The sequence below is a fragment of the Lathyrus oleraceus genome, chromosome 7 (genome assembly GCF_024323335.1).
Source record: "Lathyrus oleraceus cultivar Zhongwan6 chromosome 7, CAAS_Psat_ZW6_1.0, whole genome shotgun sequence".
In the NCBI taxonomy this organism is placed as follows: domain Eukaryota; kingdom Viridiplantae; phylum Streptophyta; class Magnoliopsida; order Fabales; family Fabaceae; genus Lathyrus; species Lathyrus oleraceus.
The window spans coordinates 315,316,425-315,340,117 of NC_066585.1; the positions used below are offsets into that span (position 1 = coordinate 315,316,425).

General features: G+C 31.4%; 1 protein-coding gene across 9 annotated transcripts in view; it reads left to right on the forward strand.

Annotated features, from left to right (window-relative positions):
* Positions 1 to 23,693, forward strand: part of LOC127106932 (uncharacterized) — a 124,623-nt gene that overhangs the window by 21,479 nt on the left and 79,451 nt on the right. For 5 of the 9 annotated variants that reach the window (XM_051044227.1, XM_051044228.1, XM_051044229.1 and 2 more), the window contains exons 2-6: positions 21,029 to 21,430; positions 22,788 to 22,874; positions 22,966 to 23,170; positions 23,278 to 23,410; positions 23,529 to 23,621. In XM_051044227.1, coding sequence (XP_050900184.1) covers positions 21,029 to 21,430; positions 22,788 to 22,874; positions 22,966 to 23,170; positions 23,278 to 23,410; positions 23,529 to 23,621 — 920 coding nt within the window. Of the gene's footprint in view, positions 1 to 20,718; positions 21,431 to 22,787; positions 22,875 to 22,965; positions 23,171 to 23,277; positions 23,411 to 23,528; positions 23,622 to 23,693 lie in introns of those variants that run through there. The other 4 variants (XM_051044234.1, XM_051044233.1, XM_051044232.1 and 1 more) reach the window with 1 other exon arrangement.

Consider the following 23,693-nt stretch of genomic DNA (forward strand, 5'->3'; position numbering starts at 1 on the left):
ATCTGAGCTCATTAATTGAGCTGGCAGATCATACGCTCCAGAAGCGCGCTTCCACCATAGGTCCAAGTCCACGCGTAACACAATGAATAAATGAAAGTCATAACAAGCGAAGGCCAGGAATAGATCTGGGAAACTCAATCCAACGATCCAGATTCAAACTGGCAATGGGACGGCCATCGGAGCCACCTTCTTCTCCGGTGAGCATGAAGATTCCGGTGACATTTGCAGGTTTTCAAACCTTCATCATTTTGCATGATCCTTATGTCAAAATAAAGCCGGGGTGATGTACAGCACCCCTGTAACCTTGAATCACACTCAAGATTCCTATAGAGTAAGAAATCTGAGATGGAAGATTCAGGTATGAAAAATGCAGTTCAATAAAACACAAAATTGAAGCTACCACTAGCTTTCCTCTCAAGTGAGGACTTTAGAAAACACATTGGCCAGGCAAATAGATCAAAGAGCAGTGAGTTTCGAAGAGAAAACCAGTTGATGATCACCTTTGAATTCTGGAAATTTGAGCTTGCTTCCTTGCTTCCTTTGGCCAAACAAAAGATAAATGGATTATGAGAGAGAGGTCTAGGAACTTTAGATCTAGAAATTCAACCTGATTTAGTTGAATTTCAGATCTGAGAAATTGAAGAAAATTGAGAGAGTTCCTTTAGGTGTGGCTCGGTTTTGATTTCTGCAGCAATTCAGGTTGATTCAAGGATGAGATTTGAATGGAATAGAGCTTCTATTTATATAGGGAATGGCAAGGAGAGGGTGATTCAATCCGTTTGCATGAAATTGGACATTCCTTGCATGGGCTTGCATGATCATGCACAAGGCCCAAATTCTATGCCAAATGCAATCTGAAATCATACCAAAGCAAAATGGACGTGTAATCTGAATGGCAAATTGCTTGTGCATGGAATTTTGAGGTGTTATGCATAATTGAACCAAAAGCTTCTCCTCTTCGAAAATACCATTTGCCAAATCCAAACATGAGCATGTGAGTAACGGTTGGAAAGGTTTTGATGTAAGGAACAATTGTTATGTTGGGAAAAAATCCATTTGAAGTGTGGAAATTGGTGAATTGGAGTTTAAAGTGCAAGGTGCAAAACATGTAAAGGCAAAGTTTCTAAATTTGGCCAATGTTCAAGCTCTTCTGTTTTGATGATACAAGCCTCACATGAAAAAGCCTCCAACATCAAAGTTGTAGATCTCTTCAAGACAATCAAAATGGACTTAAAGTTTGCATCATTTGGATTTTTTATGAAAGAGTTATGGGCACTTGAAGTTGGACTTTTTTGCCTTTTAATGCATTTGGCCAAAAGGACCTATAATGTCTTGCATTATCACATGTATTTCCTTTGAGATTTTTAAATTTTGTTCAACATAACATTTGAAGTAGACATCTTAAGATTTCCAATTCATTTGATCACACCTCAAAATCATAAAAAATGAGTGACTTATGTCCTTGGGAAGTTGACCCAAAATTAGGGTTTCAGTCAAAGTGACCTATAATGTCTTGGAATGGGAGATGACCTTCCAAGCTTCAAATCAATTTTTGATGAACATGAAAGTTGTTCATATTGTCCTTAAGAACTTTTGTTATTTTGGAACTATCTCCATTTGACCAACACATAAAAAGTTAGGTCTCAGTGCATTTCAAAATAGTCAGATGAATTGACTGATCAACTTCTCAAGTCCACAACTCATATCCTGATGAATTGATGATTGAGGATACTCAAATAAGTTCAAACATACATGAAATGAATAATCAAATAACTTCCCTTGATTGTATTTGACCATGGGCTGAGGTTGCTTCAAGAGCAAGGCATTGTGGTGCACAGATGAACTAGGGTTTCTTTGGGGGACAAACCTCAAACCCTTTGACTTGCTTTGATCAAAGTGATGAATTGAGATGCTAGGGAGGCATATTTGATGGATGAGAGCTTTGGGAATCATTACCATGCTTGCTAACATCACCTCTTGGCCATATCTCTGCACAAAGGATCTCCTTGAAGCTTTTGACCTTGTGATTGCTCAGGCTACAAACAAAAGATGTTAGTGACATATTTTTGTGCTTTTGGTTAGTAAACAAAGTAAGAAAATCAATAATATACAATTCAAGCATGCTTGGTGATCTCAAACCACTCACAAGAGGTCCCACCCAAAGGTAAAAGGAACCAAGATGCTTGTGATCCTTAAGGCTTTGCAAATGCAATGTTATGATGCCATGAGGGATCTTAGGGTCAAAATTTGGGTCTTATAGTTATCAGAAGTATAGTGAAACATAAATGTAATAGGGGATGTGCATAGCACAATTCATTAAGTTTTTCTAAAATTTCCAAAATACCTATATAAATAAGTTATTTGAATATTTATGAGCAAAACGATTAAGTTCCCTTTAGAATCATTTGTCCCTTTCCTGCGGTCTATCAGTGCTTGACCATTTAATAACTCTCCTTAGTCATGACTGTTTTAAAGTATCTATCAACGATTTAATCTTTGGGTAACCCTATTGGTTAATGTCATTACTCTAGTGACGCTAATATAACCTCAAAGGTCACTTGGGTAATACTTTTACGATAAACAATGATTAAAATTAAATCACTAAAACAAAAAAAAATTACATATTAAATTGATAAATTAAATAAATTATAAAAATAGAAATCAATAAAAGTGTTTATAAAAAATTTCAGACAGACAATGCATGTCTGGCAATCAGCAAAAGATACAGAGAATAATGCGTCTTTTTTTAATTTGAATTATTTAATTCTATTTAAGTCATTCTCCGAATCTACAAGTTAGATTGAGATATATTTAGAGGATAAGATTGATATTTAAATATAAATATTTATCATATCATGTCTATCGTATCCAAATCACAAAACTTTAAAATAAAAAATATTTTATCTAGAAGATCAATTAGAAGATAAATTATACAATAAAACAAGCTAGTTCATAATTCATGACTACCGACTAATATCTGATATCTTATAATCTATAGTTAAAGGGTGATGATTGATAGTTGATAAGTTAATTGAAGTGTTTGATAAAATCAGTGATTCCACTAACGGATTAATATAAAATGACATAATTGTTTGATATTCTTTATATTTAATATATAATTATTTTATTTTAAATTAAATTAATCATAAAGGGTAAAAATGTGTTTTAATTACAATAATAAAGGTAAAAATTGAAGAAAAATAATAAATTATAAACTATAAATGAAAATACTATTTAAAATAGTGTTTGGAAAATAAATTATAACCTAATAAAATAAATGTTCGTGACGAAAAAATCGTTACTAAACAAATTTATTATTGTCATAAGATATAAAGTATATGTTTATAAGACAAAATTTTATTTAAATTTAAATTTACTTAAAATAAATTAATTATAAAAAAGAAGACATGGCATTCCATGAATAAATGATAGATATGTACCTAACCATACTTCAGAGATAGGGGAATGTTCACCAACAAAATAAAGAAAATTATTTCAGAATAATAAAAATAAATTATAAAAAATATTACTTATTAAATAAAGTAAATGTATTAAAGTTTTCTTATATATTAAACAATTATACCTTTATTATTTTTATAAATATTTATATATTTTGTACCTCTATATATACTTGTGACTCTTGTCAAAATATATACAAACAAAAACATATTTGTAATAGTTTGGTCAGTTATGTAATTCAATAGAAGGAATATCTTCTCCTTTTTCAAAGAAACATGTTTATCCCATTCAGTTCAGTTCTTTTGTTCAACCCAATTCTCAATCCCACCCATTTCTTCTCAAACCCTAACTCCTCACCACCATTCATCTAATTTTCCCATCCATAGTGCATGCACTTTGCCACAAAATAATTTCTGAGCTACTCAGCTTTTGAAACCCCTCATTTTTCATTGATTGAACCATTTATCACGTATCAATGGCAAATAACACTGATTCTGAGAAGTATGTGGTTGTGTCTAAGGTCCATCCGGGTTTTTTGAGTATAGTAATGGAAAACCCTTGATGTAAAAAAGGGTTAAAAAAAGTTCATTTCTTGGATTTAAACATGAAATGGTTTACATCTTTAAAACAAAAATATTTTTGAATGCATGTTGAAGTAGAAAAGAAGATGGAAATTCGATTTAGGGGGTTTGAAATATAGGATAGAGAGGAATCAATTAATTAGATATAAAAAAAAGACTTTAAAATAAATCTAAAAAATATTTTTTTTAAATATTTTGATAGAATTTAAGTCGTCTAATCAACCTCATTTGGTGGAACTTGACTATTATTGTTGTTGTATGTTTGATTTTTCCATTATGTATCTCAATTTTCCATGCATTTTTCATTTTGGAATATAAAAGAAAAACATAGTTCTATTGGATGTGAGCTTTTATGAATTGTTGTGCTTATCCATAAGACATAAAGTTCAAATCTCACATAATACAAAATTTCAAAAAATTTACTTGATATTATAAATGAGATAAAATATTTAAATATGTGAATTATCATTGACGTAAATGTCATGGGGGGATTCATTCTCCTTAATAAATGAGATGCAATTTTTTTTATCATTTATTTTATATTATATGAATTTTTAGAATGCTCTATTATTAGTAGTGATTAGAGGTGGTAAAAGAGACTTGCCTGTCTAGCAAGTTTGTTTTTCTCGCCCTTTTTTTAGGACAAGTTAAAATTTTAAACATACATTCTCTAATATGTTTGTTTCATCTTGTTTTTTGTATGCTTTTGCAGACACGGTCATTTATATTTTAAGAGTTTAAAGACGCAGTGTTAGTGAGTCTTTTCCGCCCCATCCTCATTTATTTGTAGAGCGGATCAAGATTTTAAGCATGTACCTTCAACTATTTTCGCTCAGTCATATCTCTTTTTTTGCTGCTAATTTTTACATGGTATGCCAAAATGAGACGGACATGTTCATTTACCATCCCTAATGGTGACTAAAATTTATAGAAATTGGTTGATCATCACACAAGATGGATTATCCCTCTACATTATAACTTTTTTATACCCATAAATTAAAAATTAAACTCTTACCCACTTACTTAAAATATTCAAATATCTTATTACATGAACCAACTCATTGATAATAATATTGCTTTGACTTATTTTGATAAAATTTTATTTATCAATATTTTTCAATTTATATCCCATAAAGCAATGATATTCAAATATTAAAATATGATAATGTAACAACCCATACATATATTTCTAGAATAATATATATGTAGCATTGATTTTTGATACTGAAAAAAAAAACATAAGCGTCTAGATGATACCATGTTCCATGTACGATACACGCATAGATACTAGTATATGAATAATACAAGTGATATCTCAACCTAACTAAAGTTTTTGACCAAAGTGCCACATTCCTTAAATGAATTTTCCAAAATGTCATCTACTAAAAAAAATTCCCAAATCCCACTTTTTTTCATCATCTAGGGGATTTTTTAATTAATTTTTCTGCACCCTCCATCTTGGATGGCGGACGTCCCAGAAGTCTAATTGAGGTCCGACATCTATGATGAAGTCCTTTTTTTTTCAATTTTTAATTTCTGAATTTAATTTTAAATAATTAAATTATTTTTTTAATATTAAATATTAAAAAAATAATTAATATAATATTAATTTAAATAAATAAATAAAATATATTGTTCTATAATATTTTTTAAAAATATTAAATATTAATTATAAAAGAATATTAAATATATATTACTACATAATATTTTTTTGTTTGTTCATACTTAAATATATAATATATTTTTTTCACGTCCAAACAAATTTTAGTATAGTTTTTTCCTATCTAAATAATTTTATAATATTATCTATTCATTCTCTTAGGTCTTCTATAAATAGAGGTGGCTAAATATTATATTTTTAGATTTTTCTAGCCACCTCTATTTATAGAAGACCTAATGGAATAAAAAAATAATATTATAAATTTCTTAAGGCGGTAAAAAACTGTACTAAAAAATTGCTTGGACAGGAAAAAATTATATATTTAAGTACGAACAAACAAACAATATTATGTAGTAATATATATTCAATATTAATTTTTAATTAATATTTAATATTTTTTAAAAATATTATGTAGCAATATATTTACTAATATTATATTAATTATTATTTGTAATTAATATTTAATATTAAAAAATTAATTTTAATTATTTAAAACTAATTCAGAAATTAAAAATCAAAGAAAAAAAAAGGACTCCATCTTAGATGGCGGACTCCAACTGGGCTTCTGGGGCATCCCCCATCCAAGATGGAGAGTGCAAAAAAATTAATTAAAAAGCCCACTAGATGACAAAAAAATGGCATTTGGGACAAAAAAATTCAGCATATGGCATTTTGGGAAATTCATTTAAGTAATGTGACACTTTGGTCAAAAACTCACCTAACTACATGATCTCAAAATACAGTGAAAACTACAAAACGGAAACATCTTCAATCCTGCATTCAGTCATCTTACCCTTGTTTTTCATCTGCCTCAAGCTACCGGGAAATATTTAACAAGAGTGGGATGAGATTACTAAATCTCATTTAGTCTTAAAATGAATCCATTAAGTTCACTCGACTTTACATAGTATATATCACTACTACAAATAAAACATACAACGACGCTCATTTTACCACGAATCTATAAAGGACCGTGATGACATCTCTCAAATCAGGCGCCACCATTTTATTTATTTATTCATTAAAATCACTTTACATGTTATCATAGTTAGATAGAGCAGCCGTGGTGAAAGCTCCTAAAGTTCTTGGTTCGAATCTCAGCGCCAACAAAATTGTGATTTGTTTAATATTTTAATGACACCTTTATTTTATATATTTAAAATTAAATATAAATGTGATTTCACTATATTTGGTTCTTTCAGCCATGGTGATATATTTTATCATTTTATTTTTTATTTTTACAGTGGCTCTTTTTATAAAATTTAATTAAATAAATCATATAACATCATCGTTCATTTAAACAACTGTGGTGAAATGTTTTATTCAGAAACAAGAAACACAACTTAGTTTGTCTATTCATATGCCATTTTTTATCGTAGAACCATTGGAAGTCTAACACACAGTGAAACCATTTGACCCCTAACACACTGTCTCCATTAACTAAACAAAACATACGACCATCGGAATCGTTCTTGGCTTAACGTACAAACCCATCACAATCGTTCTTGGCATAACATGGAAAAAACGCCATCACAAGCGATCTTGGCTTATCTCCATTAAGAAAAAAAAACACAAGAAACACACGAAATGAAGATGAAGAATCTTACATGAAACAAAGCATTGTCGGATTTTACGTATTCACCACGTTAACGGTATGTAAACTTTTCACCTTGCATGTACAGTACAAAACTCACAATTTTAGCTTCTTGTTGTTAATGTTGTTTATGTTGTTGATGTTGAATGTTTATGTTCTTGTTGTTGACATTTATTTTTATGTTGTTGATATTGAATGTTTATGTTCTTGTTGTTAATATTTATGTTTATGTTGTTGAAGTTGAATGTTTATGGTTGTTATTGTTCTTGAATGCTTGTGTTGTTGTTTATGTTTTTGTTGATGAATGTGTATTACACATATGATTTTTGTTGTTGTTTATGTTGTTGCTATTGTTGAATGTGTATGAGATACCCTTGTTATGGTGTTGTTGTTTATATGTTATTATTGATGAATATGTATTACACACATTGTTATTGTTGTTGTTTAAATGTTGTTGATGAATGTGTATTGGACACATTGTTATTGTTGTTTGATGATGGAATTAGTATCCCTTGATGAAACCTGGATTAGGGTTTGAATGATATGGAGCATGGCTTGAAGATTGAGGGTTGTAGCATGGAAATCAACACATGAAACACCTTTGAATCAACTTAAACCAAACTTGCATTTCCCTTGATCAAAGACCTTGACTTTGCCTTGCTTTGAAGCATGATTACCTACTTGAGTAATAAGAGAAAACAAGTACCATCTCTTCATGAAGTTAGGTTAGTTTCTCAAGTAAAACAAAGTAAAACCCTAGGGTTAAGATATAATACACAAAGTGGGCATGCTTGTGATTCCATGACCAAATGTAATGGTCATGCATGATATGATTTAATGTATACAAATGAAATATGTTAAAATCAAGTAAAAATGGAGGGTGAATTTTGGGGTTTGACACTCATACACTTTTTTTTCTGACCTTCACAAAATCTACTAAACTCTCCTCGAGAGAAGGATACCTCTTATACTCGTAAAAAAATTGATTTTGTTGTTTGCTCCTAAATGTATTACTGTAAGTATTTCAGAAATAATCACTTCTTTGATAATTTCTCATATAATTCAATTCTTCTCCAAGAAGTCCTTCAAAATTACACTAATTGTTTATATGAGCACTACCGTAGAAATCACACATAAGATCTTGACATACATTCTGATACAGGGCTTGCATTCAATCAAATATATTTTACATCTTACAGCATTTTTTACGAAGAATCAAACCATAGATTCGCACAATAGTATCTAGTAATGTAAAAAATAAAAGCTGGAAGTTAAAATTAAAATAAAATAATAATTACCAGAATTCAAATACTCCTAATTTAAAGTATTTTTGCATATTATTTCCTAGTTGAAGTGAACAACAATCCTCGACAATGACACTATTTTGTTGGTGGTAAACAATGTTTGTTCATCTTAGTATAATGAGAGCATATTGTAATCATATCCACGGGGATTATCGTTAAATCGACAAGATTGAGGTGAGTGTACTTGTTATCAGAAGCATAGTGAAATATAAATGTAATGGGGGATGTGCATAGCACAGTTCATTAAGTTTTTCTAAAATATCCAAAATACCTATATAAATTAGTTATTTGAATATCTATGAGCAAAACGATTAAGTTCCCTTTGGAATCATTTGTCCCTTTCCTCCGGTCTATCAGTGCTTGACCATTTAATAATCTATCATTAGTCATGACTGTTTTAAAGTATCTATCAACGATTTAATCTTTGACTAACCCTATTCGTTAATGTCATTATTCTAGTGACGCTAATATAACCTCAAAGGTCACTTGGGTAATACTTTTACGATAAACAATGATTAAAATTAAATCACTAAAATAAAAAAAATAAAAAAAATTATTACATATTAAAATGATAAATTAAATAAATTATAAAAATAGAAATCAATAAAAACGTTTATAAAGAATTGCAGACAGACAATGCATGTCTGGCAATCAGCAAAAGATACAGAGAATAATGCGTCCTTTTTTAATTTGAATTATTTAATTCTATTTAAGTCATTCTCCGAATATACAAGTTTGACTGAGATATATTTAGAGGATAAGATTGATATTTAAATATAAATATTTATCATATCACGTCTATCGTATCCTAATCACAAAACATTAAAATCAAATATATTTTATCTAAAAGATAAATTAGAAGATAAATTGTACGATAAAACAGGCTAGTTCATAATTCATGACTACCGACTAATATCTGATATCTTATAACTTAGTTAATAGATGATGATTGATAGTTGATAAATTAATTGAAGTGTTTGATAAAATTAGTGATTCCACTAACGGATTAATATAAAATGACATAATTGTTTGATATTCTTTATATTTAATATATAATTATTTTATTTTAAACTAAAATAAGTCATAAAGGGTAAAAATGTGTTTTAATTAAAATAATAAAGGTAAAAATGGAAGAAAAATAATAAATTATAAACTATAAATTAAAATACTATTTAAAATAGTGTTTGGAAAATAAATTATAAACTAATAAAATAAGTGTTCGTAACAAAAAAATCGGCACTTAACAATTTTTTTATTGTCATAAGATATAAAGTATATGTTTATAAGTCAAAATTTTATTTAAATTTAAATTTATTTAAAATAAATAATTTATAAAAAAAAAGGACATGGCATTCCATGAATAAATGATAGATAGGCACCTAACCATACTTAGGTATACGGGAATGTTCACCAACAAAATAAAGAAAATTGTTTCAGAATAATAAAAATAAATTATAAAAAATATTATTTATAAAATAAAATAAATGTATTAAAGTTTATTTATATATTAAACAATTATACCTTTATTTTATTTTTTTAAAATTAAATATAAATGTGATTTCACTATGGTTGGTTCTTCCATCCGTGGTGATATATTTTACCATTTTATTTTTATTTTTACAGTGGCTCCATTTTTTTAATCAAAAAATGTTTCAAATATCACTACGGTTATTTAAACCAACTGTTGTGATATATTTTTCATTTTATTTTTAAATGATTAAAAATTGGCTCTTTTTATAAAATTTAATTAAATAAATCATATATCATCATGGCTCATTTAAACAACAGTGGTGAAATGTTTTATTCAGAAACAAGAAACACAACTTAGTTTGTCTATTCAGTTGCCATTTTTTATCGGAGAACCATTGGAAGCCTAACACATAGCGAAACCATTTGAACCCTAACACACTGTCTCCATTAACTAAAAGAAACACACAGCCATCATAATCTCCAACTTCAATCGAGACTGAAAGATCAAGATCAAGAATTCAAGCAATTCAAATCAGTATAAAACAGGTCTACTATTCAAGCACTACAAAGGTTAAACTCAACACTTGTTAATCAAGAGCCAAGTTGTGTGCCATGAGTCTTAAGTAATAGAGAAGGAATGGGACTAGAGAATTCCTACCCCCAATCTAAATATCTTTGGGTGTGGGACGAATGACCCGTTTACTCATCGTATTCACCTCTATTCATAGGCTTTAGCACAACTCGATTCAAGTTGATTGATAAGCCTTTCACCATTCTTCAAAGACAACCCTTCATCATGGGAAGCTGCAAGGAAATTCAACTTCAACACTCATCGATTATGATGCAAATCGCATGTCTTGAGCCTTAAGTAATAAAGAAGGAATGGGACTGGAGGATTCCTACCCCCATTCTGGATATGTTTGGGTATGGGACGAATGACCCAGTGCTCATCGTATTCACCTCTATTTTTTGACTTTAGTGCAAATTAAATCAAATAATTGATAAGTCTCTCTGCACAGATTAAAGATCAAAATAAAGATCAGACTTCCACCTTCTAGGGTTTAACTTTCTATCCTTTTGTTCTCCCAGTAAAACAAAAACCATTTTGTAAATAAACTCAAAAACAATTAACCTTACGATTAGGATTGTATGATACAAGCCTTAAGCAATGGAGAAGGAATGGGACTGGAGAATTCCTACCCCCATTCTGGATATCTTTGGGTGCGGGACGAATGACCCAGTTGCTCACTGTATTCATCTTCATTCATAGACTTTAGTACGATTCGAATCATGACCCTCATTTTAGAATAAAAGCAAAATCACCTCATCAAACTCAGTTTTTCCTTTGGGCTTCATTTTTAGTTTAAAACCTTTTCAGAAAGGACGTGTTACTTCTGTTCTACCGTGAACGATGCTTAAGCCTCCATGTGCGAGCAAGCAATGTTTAACTGCTAGAGTGCGATCCGAGTGCATCCGTTCTACCATAAACAGACAGACGCTTAAAGCTCCCATGCTCGAGCATACAAGCCAGTCGATAGTAGAACGTGAACGTTAATACTGTAAGACCCTAATTTTTACCCTAAGATCCCTCATGGCATCACATCATTTGCTCATTGCATTGCCTCAAGGATCATTGCATGTATGGCTCCTTAACCCTAGGGTTGGGACTTGTGAGAGTGGTTTGAGACCACCAAGCATGCTTGTATTGCATATTATTTCTTTTCTTATTTTGATTACTAACCAAAATCACAAAAATATGTCACTAACTTTCTTTTGTTTTGAAGCTCAAGTAATCATGAGATCCCATGCTCTTATAAGGCTCCTAAGCTCAATGAAATGGCTAGATGAAGATGAGAACAAGCATGAAAATGGTCCACAAAGTTCCTAATCATCAAATATGTCTCCCAAGTATCTCAATTTGCCAATCTGATCAAGATAAACCAAAGGGCTTGAGGATTGTTTCCCAAGGAAACCCTAATTCAACTGTGCATTGGCTATGCATTGCTCATGAAGCAACCTCAAACTATGATAAAATTTAATCAAGGGAAGTTCTTTCATTCATTATTTTATGCATATATGAGCCTATGTGAGTATCCTCAATCATTCATTCATCAATATTTGAGGTTTGGCCTTGAGAAGTTGACCAGTCAAGTCATCTGACTAACCTGAGGATCACTGAGATACAACTTTTGATGTGTTTGTTAAATGAAGATGACCCCAAGATCAAAAATGTTCTTAAGAACTATATGAACAACTTTCATGTTCATCACAAATCCATTTTAAACTTGTAATGTCATCATTCATTTCAAAACATTATAGGTCATTTTGACTAAAACCCTAATTTTGGGTCAACTTCCCAAGGACCTATCTTCTTCATTTTTTATGATTTTGAGGTGAGACCAATTGAATTATAAAGATTAATATGTATAATTCATGGGAAAAATTTCATAATCCTAAAATAAACACATGTGATAATACAAAACATTATAGGTCACTTTGGACCAAAACCATTGAATTTGAAAAATGTCCAACTTCAAATGCCCATAACTTTCTCATTAAAAATCCAAATGATACAAATTTTAAGTCCAAATTGATCATATAGAAAATATCTACAACTTTGGTGTTGGAGGTTTTTCCCTTTGAGGTTTGCATCATTGAAACATAAGGGCTTGAAGTTGATCACTTTTGGTAAAATTTTCAAAGGAAACCTAGACATGTTTTGTACCTCAAACTTCAAAGCCAGTTTTCATAATTTTCCAAACTCCAAATGGATTTTTTCCCAACATAACTTTTATTCCTTATGTCAAGAGCTTTCCAACCATTACTCACACCATCATGTTTGGATTTTCCATGTGGGACTTTCGAAGAGCTCAATGTTTAGGTTCAAATGTGCAATTCACATTGAAACTTCATATGCAAGCAAATGTCAGGCCTTGTGCACATCCAATCCACTCCAAAATGATCTCAGCATGCAATTCAATCCAATTTTGGGCCTCACATGCGCCTGTACAGGCCCATGCATGGAGGACCCAATTCTCATGCACACGAGCAAATCACCTCATTGCTTCATCTCCAGCTATAAATAGAGGGCCTTGCTCATTCAAATTTCAACCTCAAGGTGATCTGAAACCTTGCTGAATTGGAAACCCAACCTCACTCAAAGGAATTTCAATTTTTCATTTCTCAATTTCAGACTTGAATTTCAACATCCTTAGTTGATCTTCAAGTCTTAATTCCTTAGCCTTGCATCCTCATTACCTCAAGATCAAGTTGGAATCAAAAGCTTAAAGAGACCGTGTTGTTTAAAGCTGCACTTCAAAGGTATATCACTCAACTGTTTTGATCTGGATCTTGAAATACAATGTGAATTGCTTGAGTTTGAACTGTTTTCTGATGTCCTCGAGCAAGAGGCAGGCCAGTGGTGGTCTTAATTTCATGAATTGAGACATTTCAGTTTGTGCACCTTGATCTTCAAGCTCTGATTTCTCATTAAATAGAAACATGGAGGAAGATCCAAGGTTACAGGGGTGATGTACATCACCCCAGTTTCATTTTGGTACCATTGTTTTTCATTTTCATTAAGTTTCAAAAACCTGCGCGTGGTGGCCGAAGTTTGTTCTCTGGGCGGAGAAGATGGTGGTTTCCACCACCATCCCCACGTGGATGCTTCCAGGCCTTCAGATCTCTCTCAAACGTTTTAATCATGGCCGTGTGTTATGTTGACCTGTTTTAAATACATGTGTGGCGCGCTTGACCAAGGCCTATGGTATGACAGTGCTTCTGGACCGCTTGATAACGCCACGTCAATTAATGAGACTCATCCAAGCGCTCCTGACTTTTCCTATTTTCTATTTTCTGTTTTAATTTCTTTTAATTCCTTTTAATTTAAAAAATTCATAACTATTTTATTTGAAGTCACAAAAATATGAGACCAACACCAAAAAATTTCTTGAAAAATCTAGTTTCATATTCTGATTTTTAATTATTTTTGTGACTTCATTTAGTATTCTTTGTGAATTATTTTGTTTTTATTAGTTTTTAATTCATTTTAAATACTTTTTAATATCTGAAAATTCCAAAAATATTTTCTTAACACATATGGATCATGACAAGTCAATGAAAAATAGTCTCATCAATTTCTTAATTGATTTGAGATTTATTTGAGATTTTAATTCATTTGTGTTATTTTTTATTGTTTTTAATTGATTTTAAATAGTTTCTGATTTCAAAAATGGTTGAAAAAATTTGTGAAACTTTGTTTGACCATGTTAGACCTATGAGAATTTAATTGGACTTGTTTAAGTTGATTTGAATTGAATTTGAGATTTGACCATATTTTGTCCATTTTAATTTTGCATTTATTTTAATTCCAAAAATACCAAAAAAAAAATATTTGACTTGTTGACTTCTAATCTTCATTCTCTTCTGTTTACCATTGGTTGATGATGATTTGATTCACATTAGACCATTTGTGTTTGACACTTTAGTTCTTTGTCCATTTCATTTCCTCTCCATCTTCTTCTTTTTATTTTGGCCAATGAGTTAATGTCTTATGGTTGGTCTTGACATATGAGAGGCTTAACCTTCTTTGATCTAAATCAAACTCAACTTGATCCAAGATCAAGTGAGTTGCTTTGTGTCCAAGATAAGTTGCTTCTTGGTCAAGCAAAAAACCTAAAGTCCATGCAAGGCCTTCCTTCTTTTCTTTTGGCATGGCAAGTTGTAGGAGCTTGGCTTACTAGTCATGATCTCTAACTTGTGTTTATTTGCCTATAGTTTTATTGACCGACCTTAGATAGGTGTGACTACTACATTAGTCCACTTACGATTGCTTAACATAGCACTAAATTCAGATTAATACCTATTACACCAGTATTCAGAACCTCTGAAGGAGAAATAGTTTTTGAGACATATTCTTCAGAAACAACAGACGCTTCAACTCTATTCAAACCAACTATTACCTTAGCAAATTCCAATACACCAACAATACCAGCCTCTTGATTTTCAGCAACAAAGGTTTCTTGATGATTTTCTGACTGATCTAAGATGATAGTGAGAATGACCAAGAGGTGTATCTCAACAGAAAATGGTGTCAAAACCAAGAAAGGGGAATGACCATGAAGGTGTATCCCAAATTGTGGTGTCATAACCAAGAAAGAGGAATGACCATAAAGGTGTATCCCAAATTATGGTGTCATAAACAAGAAATTGAGAATGACCAAGAGGTGTATTTCAAATGAAAATGATATTACAATGGTCTTTAAACCAAAAGGATCTGAAAGTTGAGCCATAAAAGGGCTAGTTACAGACTTGACAATGAGTTGACTGGAATTGCAATAAAGTCTGGGAATAAAGGCAAATACTCTGAGCAACTGGGTCATTTGTCCTGTACCCAGAGATATTCTAGACAGGTGTAGGGAAGATCCCATCTCATCATTATCTATTGCTTATGGCTCATGGCATGCAAGCCTAGTCAAAGACGGACAAGTTGTTGAAACAGGTTACCAAAGATGCTTGTGTGGGGATGAGTCCGATGATTAACTGCTGAGGAAAGATGTAATCCACTGAGGGTCTTGAACTTGTTGGAGGCTAAATGCTCCAAGGTGACAGAGGCAAGTTCCATCAAGTGACCAAGGGACTTATGATTACTTGACAAAGATAAGAGGGAGATGTAATAGATGAAGGAATTTAGTAGATCCAATGTGAATTAGATCAAACCAAATTAGAGTAAAGAATTGATGAACAAACAAAGATGCATGATCATATAAAACTAGCCTAGGGTCTCATTGTTAGGTAGCCCAAGAGAAATCCATATGGGTGCAAAGTGTATTGTCCTATGTCTCATTGTTAGGTAGCCCAAGATAAATCCATATGTGCGTAAGAGTGTACTAAACCTAATCAAATGCATGCAAGAGGAGACTAAATCCTAAGTCAAAGTCCAAAGTCCAAAAGGTATTCAATATTCCAGGTCAAGCATAGGATTAGGATTAGGTCCAAATTACTTTATCATGTTTTTATTCATCAAGTTTTAACAAGCCAAAAGTCAAACAAGATAAGAGAAACAGATGAATATATATATATATATATATATATATATATAGATAGAGTATGGAATGATGTGATGATTAATAAGACATAAAATAAAAGAGCATTAAGTAAATGACATAAAATTAAATGACATAAACTTAAATGACTTGAATTAAAAGAAATAATGTAAAGAGTGATGATTAATTTTAGGAGTTAATGGTTAGTCAATAATGTTGGGATAATTTAGCGCTATGTTAAGCAATCGTAAGTAGGCTTATGTAGAAGCCATAGCTATTTGAGATCGGTCAATAACAATGTATGTATTAGACATGTTAAAAAATTAACACTAATTTAATCTCCTACGACATGTAATACAATGATTAAAACAAGAGAGAGAGAGAGAGAGAGAGAGAGAGAGAGAGAGAGAGAGAGAGAGAGAGATGAAAGTAAAGAGAGTGAAAGAGGGAATCAAGTCAATCACATAGGAATCATTTTATCCTCAAATAAGAGGACTCAAAATATGGCGCATCGATGGTTAACCTATCATTAATGCAAAGTATTGAAGATGATTCACAATCATCTATCAACAATTTTGGATCAAAGAAGATTGATCAACCTCAAGTCCATCTATCAATGATTTAAGATGAGGAAGAAATCATCAACCAAGCAATCAAACTCAATTCAAAATATCAAAAAATCATCAAAAGAAAATAAAATTCAATTAATAATCATTTAATATTGATTAAATAAAGAAAATAAAAGGGAAAATATCAGGGGGTGTCAAATTATCAAACAAAAGTCCAAAAAAATGTGGAAGGTCAATAAAATTAAGAGTGAATGGACCTCAAAAGTTGGGGTTTAAAATATTTGAAAATGATTAAAATGAAAATGCAAAAAGAAAACTAAATGGAAAGTAAAAGAAAATATGCATTATTTACTCAGAAACTTGAAGAACCCTAGTACTTCAAAGTAAAATTAAATGGTTAATATTGAAAATAAATGACCAGTATGTTAGGACTTTTGATCAGTGGAACAAGGCAAAGAGTGTGGTAACTTGTTTGCTCAAGGTTGTAACTCGTATCTACCTTTTTGAATGAAGCTTCAGAAGTCAACAATGATGGATCTGGTAGCTAGGTTCCAGAAGGATTCAGACCAAAGCAAAGCTTCAAACACCTTTATAGGATGTCGATGAAGGATTATGGGTAAAGAAATGGAAGGAAAAGAGCTTTAAACGAAAAAGAGCTTGATTGGTTATTTGAGGTATCAGGCTTCAATGGTGGTAGGGTTTCTTTGGATTTAAAAGCTTGCAAATGAAGGCAACAACTTCCATTATTTATAGGGAATGTTTTGGGATTAAAATAAATGTGAAATTGTCTTGAATTCATGTGAATTGAGTGGGAAATTTTCATATCCAGTTAGTGTGAAATTTTGGTACCAAACTCGTGAATTTGGAACTTCTCAAGTTGTTTCAAGTTATCCTCAGATGTGTTTGGTCATGGGTAATTGGTTTGCCCGCATGAGAAGTGGTCCTAAGTTGATTTGTGAAAGTTTCAACATTATAGGTCACAAGCCAAAATAGAGTTAGGTCACCATGTTCAAGCTTTGGCCAAATCTAATCCACTCGCATGTTTTGTGTTTTTTTGAGCCAAATGATCACTTCATGGAGTAGAACAAGATACAAAAAGAATATATCTAAATGGACCTTTGAGGTTAAAGTCGTGGTCTTGTGAAGTTGAGGTCGTGACCTGGTTTTGTGGGCTAGGCAATTGGTCAAACACTTTGCAGTATGTTTGGTCATGTTGAGGTCCTATGTTCATGATGCCATAACTTTTGATTTCCTAGTGAATTTTGAGCCAAACTTGGCCCAAATTATCTTTGATATAAGCTTTAAACAATGCAAAAATAATGGGATCAAAATAATGCTTGGACTGAAAATGGTAAAGGTGGAAAGTAAGGGTCATGGTTAGGTTTTGACCCATTTTGGCAACTTGGTCATTGGTACAAATGAGGTCCTAAATGGATGAATTTATGTTTGACCATTGAATGAAAGTTGTAGAGGATCCCAAGAGGAACACTTGGCTTAAAAAATCTTGGCATTTAGATAAAAATTGAAGGAGTTGTAGAGTTTGGACCAAAGGCATGCCATATTTGCAAATTAGGTCAATCCACCTTGCACGCATTTGTCCAAACTTGATGTTTTCTTGCATTTTAACTCATGATGATGATGATGGAATGAGTATCCCTTGATGAAACCTTGATTAGGGCATGAATGATATGGAGCATTGCTTGAAGAGTGAGGGTTGTGGCATGGAGATCAACACATGAAACACCTTTGAATCAACTTGAACCAAACTTGCATTTCCCTTTATCAAAGACATTGGCTTTGCCTTGCTTTCAAACATGATTACCTACTTGAGTAATAAGAGAAAAAAAATACCATGTATTCATGAAGTTAGGGTTAGTTTCTCAAGTAAAACAAAGTAAAACCCTAGGGTTAAGATATAATACACAAAGTGACCATGCTTGTGATTCCATGACCAAATGCAATGGTCATGCATGATATGACTTGATGTATACAAATGAGGTATGTTAAAATAAAGAAAAAGGGAGGGTAAATTTTGGGGTTTGACACTCATACACTTTTTCTTTTTTCCGACCTTCTCTTAGTTTTACTAAAACGTTCCTTTGAAAGTTTCACAAAATCTTTTAAACTCTCCTCGAGAGAAGGAGGCCTCTTATACTCGTATTAAAATTTGATTTTGTTGTTTTCTCCTAAATGTATTAGTGTAAGTATTTCAAAAATAATCACCTCTTTGATAATTTCCCATATAATTAAATTCTTCTCCAAGAAGTCCTTCAAAATTACACTAATGGTTTATATGACCACTACCATAGAAATCATGCATAAGATCTTGACATACATTCTGATACAGGGCTTGCATTCAATCAAATTTATTTTACATCTTAAAGCATGTTCTATAAAGAATCAAACCATAGATTCGCACAATAGTATCTAGTAATGTAAAAAATAAAAGTTGAAAATTAAAATTAAAATAAAATAAAAATTAACCGAATTCAAATGCTCCTAATTTAAAGTATTTTTGCATATTATTTCCTAGTTGAAGTGAATAACAATCCTCGACAATGACACCATTTTGTTGGTGATAAAAAATGTTTGTTCATCTCAGTATAATGAGAGCATATTGTAATCATATCCACGAGGATTATCGTTAAATCGAGAAGACTGAGGTGAGTGTACTTGTTATCAGAAGTATAGTGAAACGTAAATGTAATAGGGGATGTGCATAGTACAATTCACTAAGTTTTTCTAAAAATTCCAAAATACCTATATAAATAAGTTGTTTGAATATCTATGAGCAAAACAATTAAGTTCCCTTTGGAATCATTTGTCCCTTTCATGCGGTCTATCAGTGCTTGAATATTTAATAATCTCTCCTTAGTCATGCTTGTTTTAAAGTATCTATCAACGATTTAATCTTTGAGTAACCCTATTCGTTAATGTCATTACTCTAGTGATGCTAATATAACCCAAGGGTCATTGGGGTAATACTTTTACGAAAAAAAATATTTAAAATTAAATCACTAAAACAAAAAAAAACTAAAATAAATAAATATTACCTATTAATTTGGTAAATTATAATAATAGAAATCAATAAAAACGTTTATAAAGAATTGCAGACAGACAATGCATGTCTGGCAATTAGCGAAAGATACAGAGAATAATGCGTCCTTTTTTAATTTGAATTATTTAATTCTATTTAAGTCATTCTTCAAAAATACAAGTTTGACCGAGATATATGTAAAGGATAAGATTGATATTTAAATATAAATATTTATTATATCATGTCTATCGTATCCTAATCACGAAATTTTAAAATAAAAAACATTTTATCTAGAAGATAAATTATACGATAAAACAAGCTAGTTTATAGTTCATGACTAATGACTAATAATTGATATCTTATAATTTATAGTTGATGACTGATAGTTGATAAGTTGATTGAATTTTTTTTATAAAATTAGTGATTCCACTCGCTGATTAATGTAAAATGACATAATCATTTGATATTCTTTGTCTTTTAGTTAAAAATGTGTTTTAGTTAAAATAATAAAAATAAAAGTGGAAGAAAAATAATAATTTATAAGCTATAAGTTAAAATACTAATTAGAATAGCGTTTGAAAAATAAGTTATAAGCTAGTAAAATAAGTGTTCGTAATGAAAAAATCGTTACTAAACAGATTTTTTATTGCCATATTATAAAGTATATGTTAAAAAATATGTTTTTATAGACTAAATTTTATTTAAATTTTAGTTTATTTAAAATAAATTATTTATAAAAATAAAGACATAGCATTCCATGAATAATTTATAGATATGCACCTAACCAAACTTTAGGGGTAGGGGAAGGCTCACCAACAAAATAAAGAAAATTGTCTCAGAATAATAATAAAAAATATTAAAAAAATTATTTATTAAATAAAGTAAATGTATTAAAGTTTTCTTATATATTAAACAATTATACCTTTATTATTTTTATAAATATTTATATATTTTGGAGCTCTATATATACTTGTGATTCTTGTAAAAAAAAAATATACAAACAAAAATATATTTGTAGTAGTTTGGTCGGTTCTGTAATTCAATAGAAGGAACATCTTCTCCTTCTTCAAAGTAACCTGTCTGTCCCATTCAGTTCAATTCTTTTGTTCAACCCAATTCTCAATCCCACCAATTTCTTCTCAAACCCTAACTCTTCATCACCATTTTTCCATTAGTGCATGCACTTTGCCACAAAATAATATCTGAGCTACTCAACTTTTGAAACCCCTCATTTTTTCATTGATTGAACCATTTCTCACGTATCAATGACAAAGAGCACTGATTCTGAGAAGTATGTGGTTGTGTCTAAGGTCCGTCCGGGTTTTCGGAGAGAGTATCTCAATGCCTGTAAGACTCACTCAGAGATCTGTGGTGGTTCGACATCTCTCAGCCGAACCCGGCCAAGAAAGAACTGGAATGTGGTTCATGTTCCTGAACCTATGAGGACAAGAAATGGTGTGGAAAATATCGGTGTCGCACAGAATGGTGTTTTGAGTGAAGAAGATGCCAGAAGTGAAGTGGAGGATGAAACATTTCAACCTGTTCGTGAAATTGGGGAGACCAGTAGAGATCGCAGACTAAAGGTGTCAACTAAAGTAAATAAGTTCAAACCTGCTTTTTCCAACTCTAAGAAGTTTCCCTCAAAGCTGAAGGACCTGCTAGCCTCAGCGGTTCTCGATGGATTGAAGGTGAAATATGTCCGCGGCATCAGGGTAATGTCTTATTAACTTGTTGTATTTTTTTTCTTTCAGTTTTGCAGTTTTGCAATATGGGATAGCCATGGCATTGCAATGGGGTGGATACCGCCTCCCCTAAAAAAATACACATCCGTTTTCAACGGGATTGGAATTTGTGTTCTTATCCCGCATGGATCTCGTTTCTTCGTCGGGATTGGAAATTGTGTTTTCATCCCGCATGGAAGGATAGGGTTTATCCGCATGGATCTCGTTCTTCATCAGGAATGAAAATTGTGTTTTCATCCCGCATGGAAGGATAGGGTTTCTCCGCATGGATCTCGTTTCTTTGTTGGGATTGAAAATTGTGTTTTCATCCCGCATGGAAGGATAGAGTTTCTCCGCGTCGTTTCTTAGTCGGGATTGAAAATTGTGTTTCATCCCGCATGGAAGGGAATGGTAGGGTTTCTCCGCATGGCCGCATGGATCACCTTATTCATCGGGATTGGATCATGTGTCCTCATCCGAATAAGGTTTTTCCGCATGTGTTCTCATTCCGCATGGATCGGGTTTCTCCGCATGGATCCGATTCTTCATTCGGGATTTTTCTCATTCCAAATGAATCGGGTTTATATATATATATATATATATATATATATATATATATATATATAATATTTTAAAAAAATGATTTTTACTATAAAGTGTAAATAAGTTATTCCTCTTATAAGTATTTTTTTTTTCACTTTTAACTGATGTAGAAAAAATATCATCAATCAATGATCCCCAAATATTTTCCATAAATTTTTGATACTCATCCTAAAAATAAGTTAAATGAGATTGTGAATATGTATTGATAGTGATAATCTAAATATTTTTACACATGTATTTTGAGAATAAACTTTTAAGAATGTCACTTTAAAGTGATTTGATTGGGCGCATATATATAAAAAAAATTACATTATTAATTGTGAATAACTATTAATCTCTTTATGGAAAATGAAAACTTATTTCAACATAAATTTTTTGTCAACTTTTAACAACTTTAAATTTGGTTAAGAAAATTATTTGAAAAGTATTGTTTGAAGAAATTATTTATAATAATAGTATACTTTTCAAGGGTGTTAATATATATATATATATATATATATATATATATATATATATATTATATATATATATATATATATATATTACTTGTAAACAATTTTTAATATAAATTATTAAATAAAATAAATAAATTTATACCTATAATAAAATTTTAAAAATAATTTTTACCTAACAAATAGGTTCATCTTGAACCATGCAGAGTTAAAACGAGTTTTCGAGCTGTTGTGAACTTCAGTTATGATCCCTTATTAATTTTGGAGGTGTGAATCTGTGTTTACTTTTGTAGGTGCGAAAACCTGGAGAAAAAGATTCACCGGGAGTGATCAAAACGACTGGAATCGAATGTTATTGTGATATTTGTAAGGGAGTAGAGGTAAGTGAGTGAAGATACATTAGCAATGTTGCTTTTAAAATCACATGTCTTAGTAATTTTTTACATGTTTGAATTGTTTTGATGAGAGTAGGTTGTGAGCCCGGCTATATTTGAGGTTCATGCTGGAAGTGCAAACAAACGTCCCCCAGAGTATACTTTCCTCGAAAATGGGAATACTGTTCGTTGTGTAATGAACGCATTTTTGAACAGTTCTATAGACAAAATGGAGGATTCTGTTCATGCTGTTCTCGGAAACTTTACTATGCAAAAATCAAAGTTCTGTTTGAACTGTAGAGGTTTGTAATGCAACTCAGGTTTATTTTCCCGCCATTTTTTGTTGTTTTGCATGGTTTTTGCGGAGAGTTTAACGTTTGATTTTGAAATATATTGTTTACTTTTCAAGATCGCAAGGTTGTCTCGAGACTGTTCTGCATTGCATGCGAGGAGTTGAAGGCATGTCAACCTAGTCCAACTCGTACAACTGAGACTATTATTAGCTGTGTTTCACCACCACCACCGTCACCGGCTATCCCGAGGTATTTTGTTTGTAGACATTTTTTTTATACCTCCATGACATCTAGTTAATCACGTGTAAAAATGTAGTTTATACAGTTGAACAGATGGTTAATTCAATTCACGGTCTAATTATTTCAGGTCTCCAGAACCAGCTGAGCCTCAAAAGCCATCGTACAAAGGAATGAAGTACAGTGCAGCTAGTGATAAGAGGCATGGAAAAATAACTAGAAAGTGAGTGTGTTTTTGTTTCTCATATCTGAAACATTAATATCAGTTTAAAGTATTCTTTTGTTCATTTATTAA